The sequence below is a fragment of the Schistosoma mansoni genome, chromosome 1 (genome assembly GCF_000237925.1).
Source record: "Schistosoma mansoni strain Puerto Rico chromosome 1, complete genome".
In the NCBI taxonomy this organism is placed as follows: Eukaryota; Metazoa; Platyhelminthes; class Trematoda; order Strigeidida; family Schistosomatidae; genus Schistosoma; species Schistosoma mansoni.
Window position 1 is genome coordinate 24,969,710 of NC_031495.1, and position 10,038 is coordinate 24,979,747.

At 35.0% G+C, this 10,038-nt stretch overlaps 1 protein-coding gene across 1 annotated transcript; it reads left to right on the plus strand.

The window, feature by feature from the left end:
- Window positions 1-7,098: 7,098 nt before the first annotated feature.
- On the plus strand, window positions 7,099-9,744 carry Smp_072990 (putative seven transmembrane receptor; the record flags this gene model as incomplete). The annotated part of the gene is made up of 2 exons (XM_018793790.1): window positions 7,099-7,928; window positions 9,144-9,744. 2 exons carry the CDS (start codon window positions 7,099-7,101, stop codon window positions 9,412-9,414), a joined length of 1,101 nt encoding a protein of 366 aa, XP_018648267.1. The 3' UTR covers window positions 9,415-9,744.
- Between the last annotated feature and the right edge of the window lie 294 nt (window positions 9,745-10,038).

Genomic DNA, 10,038 nt, shown 5'->3' on the forward strand with positions numbered 1-10,038 from the left:
GTTCCATAAGATATGTGTCTGTTTATTTCCCACCACAAACAAAAGATGCTCAAATCCTAACTCACATTGATTTTGTATGTTATGCTGTTAGAATAAGATGTTACTGATCCAGACGGCTTTGAGCCTCTTAGATTAGGCCTCTTAGAAGGAAGATGGTGGTTGCACCGTATAGACTCCTTAAGGTAATCCTAAGGTAATCCTAGGGTCGGGGAAGCAACGTGATCTTTTGTTACATAGCGCTCGGAGTCACGACAATACCGACGTAATATGTCTCTAGAAGATAGAATAAGAAAGAAGTCGGTCCTAGCCGAACTAGAAACCCTTCAAAAAGGAAATCTCCACTTGGTGTGTTTTCTAATAGCCATGTCATGTAAGACAGGAGGTAGCGTTTTTCTATACGTAGCCAATAACAATAATATAATTATCCGCTCCTTCGCTTTGGAATCATATGATAATGGAACTTAAGAAGTCATTAGCTGTGAGTTGACTATCTGATGTGGTACATTCATACTCGATGTCATCTATCGCGGCACAATCTCCTTAGCTGATGACCTTATTTTAGAAAACACTCAGCTATGGAGTGCAAATAACAGATGCTCAATATTAAGAAGATTTATTGCACCTGACATTGGTTGGACTGAGATGACCACGGTAGGATCTATAAACACCTTTGGTAGCAGGTTCCGGATAACGGTACTGAAGCATGCATTAGTACAGCATGTATCCTAACCCACATGTTTTGGTGTAAACCAAGGTTCTACTTGTTAGACTAGCTAATCTTTCACTCGACCGAGGATATTACCAACCTTAATGTTCTTCCACCGTTAGCGAATAGCGATCACGCTATTTTTTCATTCACCTTTAGAACCAGTGACATGATAAACGATCACGTTAAGCCTCGCCCAAATTTACAGAGAGCTAACATATCAGCCATTCGGGAGTGTGCCGCTAAGACAGATTGGTCAGTAGATACTAGCTCATCAGGTAAAGAAGCATGGTCTATATTTAAAGGCAAGTTTGTTTCAGTTACATTCTCGTTCATACCATGACAGGTACCATGTAGACAATAAATAACTGGTATAAGTCAAGAAAATCCTTAGACTCAGGAAAAGTCATTTGAATAGGTTCATCTCTACCAATATAGAACAGTACAGATCTAGCTGTTGTAAGATTAGGAATGCTTATAAAGTGTTAATAAGTAAGGCTAAATAGGCATACTTAAAACAATTGAATAGGGATTGTAAAAATAGTCCAAAACGGTTATTCTCGTATATAAGGAAACGAACTAAGAGAAGTGATGGAATTCCGACACCTTTGGTAAGAAAAAATCCGTTATTATTGGCAAGAGATGATGCCGAAAAAGCTGAAGCCTTGTCAATTGTAAATATGCTGCTCTTGCTTTGTCGATTCGCAACTTCACATCGTCATCAGATCCACCGTGCTCATAAGGTTGGCATTGGTAGATGTGGAGACATTCATTCAATCGGATGGCATGGTTCAGCTTTGCAGACGTGCTCATTACATGTAACCTATTACTGTTTACATTAAATATATTATTCTATTCCCAGCACAAAGGTGTTCTCCAGAGGCACTAAGTATCATTGTTAGATGTCACGATACGATGAGTCAAACTGAACAGTGATGCGACTTCCACGCTAGATCTCACAGATTAGGCAATCACATCATGATAAATTCACCGCTTTCGGATTAGGTCTGTTATGAAAGTGGTATTAATACTGAATTACATTATAATTTTACAAACTAACAAGATTAGAGGTGCTAAAACCTGAGTAAAAATACTTACTTACTTACGCCTGTTACTTCCAATGGAGCGTAGGCCGCCGACCAGCATTCTCCAACCCACTTTGTCCTACCCTTTCTTTTCTAGTTCTATCCAGTTTTTGTTCATTCTTCTCGTGTCTGTCTCCATTTCTCGGCGTAATGTGTTCTTTAAACTTCCTCTTCTCCATTGGCATTCAGGATTCCATGTGAGGGCTTGTCTTGTGACGCAGTTGGGTGCTTTCCTCAATGTGTGTCCTATCCACTTCCAGCGCTTCCTGGTTTCTTCCTCCGCTAGAATCTGGTTTGTTGTCTCCCACAGTAACTTGTTGCTGATAGTGTCTGGCCAATCGATCCGAAGTATCTTGCGTAGACAACTGTTAGTAAACACCTGTATCTTCTGGATGATGGATTTCGTAGTTCTCCAAGTTTCCGCCCCATACAGTAGAACTGTCTTGACATTTGTGTTGAAAATTCTGATCTTGGTGTTGGTTGACAATTGTTTTGAGTTCCAGATGTTCTTCAATTGTAGATATGCTGCTATTGCTTTGCCGATCCTCGTCCTCACATCTGCATCAGATCCACTGTGTACATCGATGATGCTGCCCAGATATGTAAAGGTTTTCACATTCTCCAAAGCTTCTCCGTCAAGTGTAATTCGATTGATACATGCTGTATTGTATCTGAAAGTTTTGCTTTTCCCTTTTTGTATGTTGAGACCTACTGTTGCTGAGGCTGCTGCTACACTGGTAGTCTTCTCCTGCATCTGTTGTTGCATGTGTAATAGAAGAGCTAGGTCATCTGCGAAGTGTGGATCGTCTAGCTGCATCCTAGCTGTCCACCGTATCTCGTGCTTCCTCCACATGTTGACATCTTCATGGTCCAGTCGATCACCAGGAGAAAGAGAAAGAGTAAGAGTAAGCACCTTGCCTGACACTGGTCTTTACCTCGAATGAGTCGGTGAGTTGTCCTCCATGAACGATTTGGCAGTTCAATCCATCATAGGAATTCTGCATGATATTGACTATCTTCTCAGGCACGCCGTAGTGTCGAAGAAGCCTCCATAGTGTTGTCCTATTCACGCTATCAAATGCCTTCTCGTAGTCAATGAAGTTGATGTGGAGTGATGAATTCCATTCGATTGATTGTTCCACAAAGATCCGCAGAGTTGCGATTTGGTCTGTACACGATCTATCATTACGGAATCCACCCTGTTTACCTCGAAATTGGGCGTTTACGGAGTCTTTCGTAGACTCTAAAAAAACGCTAACCAGAAAAAATAATTAAAACTATTTAAATATGTATATATTCTTATAAAACTAATCTATCTCAAGATATTTTAACGTGCTTGCGTATTGTTTCTTAGAAAAAAGTTGAAGACAAAAACCCTTTCTGCCGAAATTTTCTTGCTGTTGCATGAACTTATACAAGCGTCTCATCACGTTTTGTTTGCTTGAGTAAGCACATGAGAATTTCTACAGGGACTTACATTTTCAATAATATTTTCGCAGCACATCTGGAAGAGGTAAAAAACAGCAAACGGGTGCCAGAGATTGAATATCTTATTTGACGTTTACTATGTGCCACAAGGCTTATTAGAATATCTAAGATTAACTGGACTATGGACACACCATAGCCAAAGGCACTAGGTCAAGCATCCGTATCAGATCACCATTGGGAGCACCGAACTGTGCGTCCTACATAATAAGTAGCAAGTTTAGACAACAAATTTATTGTTCCACCGACTTCCTACTGAATATATATTCGAACTCCACTCGTGAACTCTGGTCGGATTGAATTCTCGATTCTAGATTATATAGGCGTTGTCAAGACTAGCATATCCGTGAATCTTCAAGTTTGTTATACGCGACATACTTAGTGTAGATCTTTATCAGAATTACTATAGAGTAGATCCATTAAGTCGACAGCTCCGAAGTTATTTATCAACGACTGCTTTAGCTACTGTAAAGATCAAAGAAGTTGATCCAAAATCAGCAACATTCATTTGTCTTTGATTATTTTACCGTGATTCTCTTCGAAGATGCTTGAATAAGTAATATATGAATATTTACTTAACTATAAGCATGTGCTCATCATCAGCAAATATCGTCGGGACTTGGTTGTTTAAATGTTTAGATAGAAAATAATGAAGTTCATTCTTTTATTGGCACAATTTCGAATTTTGCGTAAATGTCGTCTTCAGAAGACGTTTGACCCCGTGTCGTCAAGGTTAGTTAGTTCATCTGGACATCGATTTACTTGACACTGCTACTGAGCTCACTCGGTATGTTATCTACAGCTTTTTTGATAATTTGATACTTGAAATGTTTCTTGATATTTGTGTTAATGTTTAAGCTAAATGTATCTACTTGATTGTTGTGAATGTTACTTCATAGGTTAGGTATTTCGTGTTTTATTTTCATTAGTGTACAACAAAAATAATAACTGGGTTGTAATTTGTTTGGAGATGATGGAAGCATGTAAATTTAAACTTAAATACTTAAGTACTTATCATATAGTTCAAATGGTCGTTCCTTTTGCTCTAAGTCAAGATATTTTTGTATTTCAGTGCTTGTGTTAGAATTCGTTAGATTCTTTGTATATTTAGCACATGTTATCTGTGGTTCTGTGCCTTTTTTTTGATGAGTTAATAATCGTCATATATAGTACCTTCGTTATAATAATCGTCAAAGTAAATAAAATGCAAGGAAAATTCGTGCACTGCAGCTATTTTACTTCTTGATTTTGTTTTGTGCAGTTTTATTGGGCGTTGCGAATGAACGTGCTAGGAGGGTATCTGAAGTCACCATTTACTCTAAAAAAAACAATGTTGTATCAGTTTAAACAGAAACAGAAACACCAGATTCTGCTCCACTTCAAAGTTTGAGATGAAGTGGAGTAGGGAGCCTTATATCGTACATTGAGACACATCGGCCCTCATAGATTTTTATTGATTCGGTGCTCTACTTAGTCCCTTCGCATATTTCAGTTTAATCAAAACCTCCCTCTATTTCCGAATGTTTCCTTAATTTAGATCATCGTGTGAATTCCATGTAAGACACCTTATAATGTTTGGTTAATTGAATAGTGTATCAAAAGACAGCTTATCTTTCGAGTCGTAACCTATTATAGGCCCAAACTGAAGTTTTCCAAACGTAATCGAAATGTAGCGTCAGTGAAAGATTTTTATACCGGTAGATTTTGTGTTACTATTAAGTGGAGTCTACTCATGACCACTTTTGTAAAATGTTGACCTTTTTTCTAGTCAAACTATTAAACTGTTAATTGGGTACAGCCTGTCAGTTTTTAGTTTTAAAAGTGATTCGAATTTTTTGAGCACTCAGAATGAACAGGATCATTTGTATTAACACTAAGAGTAGCTAACCTGCAATGTCTTCAAGGGTGATAGGAATATAGGATGTAATTCATATGAAACTCAGGCTCAGTAAACAGGGTGTCATTGATTTAGTTATGTTTGAAGGTAATTTAACTCACAGTAATGATCCATTAAGCTTTTAACATCGACTCAGCTAAGTTCAGAAGGTGCCCAAAATTCAAATCTTCAGTATCCGGGGAACATGTTTATTTCATCCCGTGCATTTTTCATATTTAAAAACAAGAATTTAGACAGATGTGACCAATATGCACTAGCTGCTTTGAATAAGCTGTATGTGATCTTACTATGAACGTCCTACAGACACAGCTAGCTTCATTGTACTCGGTCTTGGGTGCGTCTTACATGGTTTCTATGAGTATATCTCAGGGGTGTTTTTAAGAGTTAATAATCTTCCTATCTGCTCATTGATCCATTTACGTGGATGTGATAACCCACATAAAATGGGTCATTTGATAAGAAAAATCCTTTCCTCTTTTGGTTTAATTTTGGAATTTCAGACACTTGTTTATTTGAAGCCTCTGTACTGATATGTTTTTTGAATGTAAACGAGATGTGATATTCAAAATATATGTCTCATGTATAGTCAAGAGTGAGAAAGCTATGTTATATGCTGCACTTATCCTACGTACAGTAAATTACAATCAGTTTCAATACTGAAGGCAGTATCAAAATCTTGATGAAGCCTAACGAAAAGGTTCAGATTTGATAACTTGTACTTCGCTTTAAAGACTTTTGTTTTTCCAACATTGTAGATTAAGGTAGTTTGTCGTCGAAACATCTACTTATGTTATAGTAATCAGTCGCCATAAAAGATGTTTCTTTTGGTAACTTTCTTGTGGTGAATAAAAATGACCAATGTTTGTTTCTGCTTATTACACAGAAACGAAACTATGTGGTTATTTCATATAAACGCATGAACAAATGACATTATGAAGACAGAATTATAACTCGAGGTTTTTTAAAGGTAGTCAATAAAAATTATATCGCAATAGACGCTTTTGATAAATGGAACCGACTCTTTTTCGATGTATTGGATTCTCAAACAAATAGCGCCTGGTAATTTGTTCATGAAGAGGTATTCTTCTAAAAGTAATGACGAGAGCACATTTATAAGTTCATCAAGGTGATGAGATTCATCTTACTTTCAATAGGCTAACCAGTCTTCCTCTAGTTCATTGGTAGATGAACATTGTTCCATATGTCTCTTTGAGAGAACATTGGATACATTTTACTACTACTTAGTAAACTCCATCATCAAATATCTAACGAACTTAATTGCTCCTTAATGTGGCTTTATGAGCTAATTATTCAATTTATATCGGTCGTAAAGCTGTTTACTAAGGAGGTGATCTACTGAAAGCGAATTTTATAGAGGTTTTAATTAAAGCCATACCATAAAAAAAAATAGGAAGTTTGTTCAAAGGGTTACTATGTAGTTGTTTGTATGGTTAACAGATCTTTCTATAATAATGGATAAAACTATTAACACCGAAAATCACGGAAAAGATATTAGGTTTAGATAAATGCTTTTGTTGGTTTCAAGCTTTTGAAGCTTGTTGGTTTAGTTGCGCAGTTTTCACTATAATTTTAGAAACACCTTTAGGATCTACTTGAAATTTAGGGTAGAAGTCTTACTTTAACTATTTTATACGTACTCTCATTTTCAAGATTATTTTGAATCTTAAAGGTATAATTAACTTCACTATTGTTGTGCAATCTATATTATTTAATTTTTTATTATCTCATTTCTTTCAGGTCTGTCCATCCATCTACTGCCTAAGTGGATTTCTCAGATACGATCAGTGTTACTTTTACGTTTCTTTTATTTTTTGTTTCTAACGAATACACTTGTCTATGGTAATGAAATAAATCTGTTTGGGATTTGGTAGATACATATTTATGCAATTATTAATTCTATTCTCATGATTGTTCAAAACTATTTACAAAATGTTCTTACACAAAAAGCTTTATTTTTATTTGCTCTTTCAGCAAATCTTATCCTCTTCCTTCTAAGAATCAACGATTATATTCATGTAAACGCGTGGTTTTTGTTTATGCCATTTTGGTTATGGAATATTCTAGTGTTTGGGGGTTCGCTCATTTTATTCCTGTTTAAATCTCTCAATTTAACCAAACTCTCTTTATTCTATTATCTTTGCCAAATTTCAATACTTACATTTCAAATATTTCTGTGTATTAAACTAGAAAAAAATGCATTAAATTGGTATGTAGTCTTTATACCAATTTATTGTTTATGCGTTTTAGGATTTTTGACATTCACAAAAGCGTTTTGTGAGTTAACTGTTTATGATTGTGAGAAATTTCTTGCATTAAATCTTCCATGTGTCATTCTAATTGCCTTACGTTTAGATAATTATATTAATTGGACATGGGTTGTAGTGTTAATACCATTCTGGATTATAATGGGATTTTTGATTGTATTGCTGCTATTTTTAGTTTGTATGTTGTGCGGATTGAGTCGTTTCACTCAGAAAGATCTTCATGATATTGTTTCAATGATTGGATGCACATCAATTGCATTTACTTTTCTCATATTCGTTGTTCTTTTGATCTGCCGATTAGATAATATTAAACTGTTTACATATAATGAAATATTCTTACCATTATTTATTTGTGTTTTGTTTCTGATGATTATGACGATTTCTACAAACTGGTTAGTCAGCAAACTTTGCGGAAATATCAATAGTTCTAGTGGAAGAAATTGTTTAGTGGAATATACCTCCGGATCTCGGTAAGCTTCTATCATTGTAGTTAAGGAATTATCTTACTTTACGGATTTATTAGCACACTGTTAAACTGGTTTATATTTTGGCACTGGCTACAATTTTGTCACAAAAAGGTTGTAAGGCATATATAATTACTGATCAAAGGCTGCCGAACCTCAGTAGTCAAGCACATATTGATTGTAGATGAAAACCATCGGCACTTTGGTGCTGAGTTAGCTGAGGTGAAATCCTAAAGAATGAACTAATACTGAAGGTGGAGTGCATCAATCATCAGGTCGAAGCCTAACAAATATCTTTTCCATTCAGAGGTGTTTAACTGAACCGCTAACTTAAAAATGTCTTTGGATGCTTCATTATCTCATAATTCTCTCCACCGTTAACATCATTTTTTTAAGGTAAAACAACGAGCAGAGCCAATCCTATTGTTTATATATTGGCTGTTAAAGATGGTTTTCATTACGATTTAAATAATATGCGGGTATTTAAAGTTATTATTTCTGAATGAGATAAGATATTAGTAAGCAGAGTAAACTGCATACCTATGATTTTACAAATCTCGACGAATATGTATATATCGTGCTGTATACAGAGGAATCAAGTGTTTGTCTAAAGATCGTGCTTACTTTCAACTTGGAAAATAAGGGCAAAGATCAATAATTTAGCTTCAGTGAATTCGAAACTGTGACGCATCACTTGCTATTGATCTTTTACAATGACAGGCGTCATTATGCTGTTTAAAACTACTTTGATTGTTAGCGAAACAGTTTCTCGATTAAATTAGGACCATATTGTCTGTGATGACTGGTTACTTTTGTTTAACGGTTATGGAGTTACAAATCCGGTCATTACGTTAAGCTAGCACCTCTAATTTATTCGATATTCAGTTGACTAACAATATTGAGTATAAGGTGGGTGAAAAGACATAGGATTTAACCATTGAATTTTCTTGTAGGAGCATTAGCCCCAATATGGAAATTCTGTCCACGGAGGATTGTCAACAAGTGTTTACCGGTTGGCCAGAATCTCCAAATACGCTTGTTTAACCAAAAAGTTTATTCAAACGAGTGAATAGATAAAATTAAACATGTTATGATGAAGCAGGCAATAGTTATTTTATTCTGACATAACGTCGATGTTCTGTATGATTTTCCATGTAAACAATTTAATACTATATTTGGCCTTCTACTGGTTGATTATACTCAGCTCTTTGTATTTTATAGGTTATCAGCAAATACTTCGTTGGACCCTATTGAAGGAGGAAATACACTTGTTGCTAATATAAATGTTTCACGTGATAAGTATTCAGAAGTTCATCAGAATCTTACAAAGAACACTGCTTCCGAACCGCTTGAAAATAGTGTCGAAACGGTTATCTCACTCAATACAGAAACTCCTTGCAGTAATTTACTAATAAAAGACAAACATTTTCTTCATTCGAATAAACCAAACCAACGTATGATTAAAGATGACTCTTTATCACTTCCGGATTAGAGTACCTAAATCTAATGAACATCGTATATTGATTTTACAAACAATATTCTTACATTTGTAATCTCAAATACTGCTTATTTATGAAGTGCAATTGTAGAGGACAATGTTATTTAACTGTAATTTGTAAAACACGTTTTCATTTTTCATTTTTTTTGTAAAAAAGACGTTTATTACAATGAATCGGCTTAATTTGTATTGAGATTAACAGATTTTGAGCGATTATTTAATTCATTATTCATGTTTGTGAAATAAGTGATAAATTCTACTATTCACAAAGTTCATTTATGACTGATACAACTATGAAATAAATCCCTGAGAAAATGTTTTAATGATCAACACTAATTTTTGAAAATCTATAAGAATAATTAGTTTAATGAACTTACTTAATTTTAGTAATTATCAGATTTCGGGACTAGATTTCACAATAATTTGGTGTTAGTTTAATGTGTTTCCATGTTACAATTCAGAGGACAATGAATGATAGATTTATTCATATTCCAGGTTAAGAAATATTTATATATCGAGCTTTAAGTGAAACGTAAGCCAGAAAACAGAAACTTGTTTATAAGGAAACCTCCTACTTTAACAGAGATCTAGTCTGAGTAATATTAAACAACAGCCAAT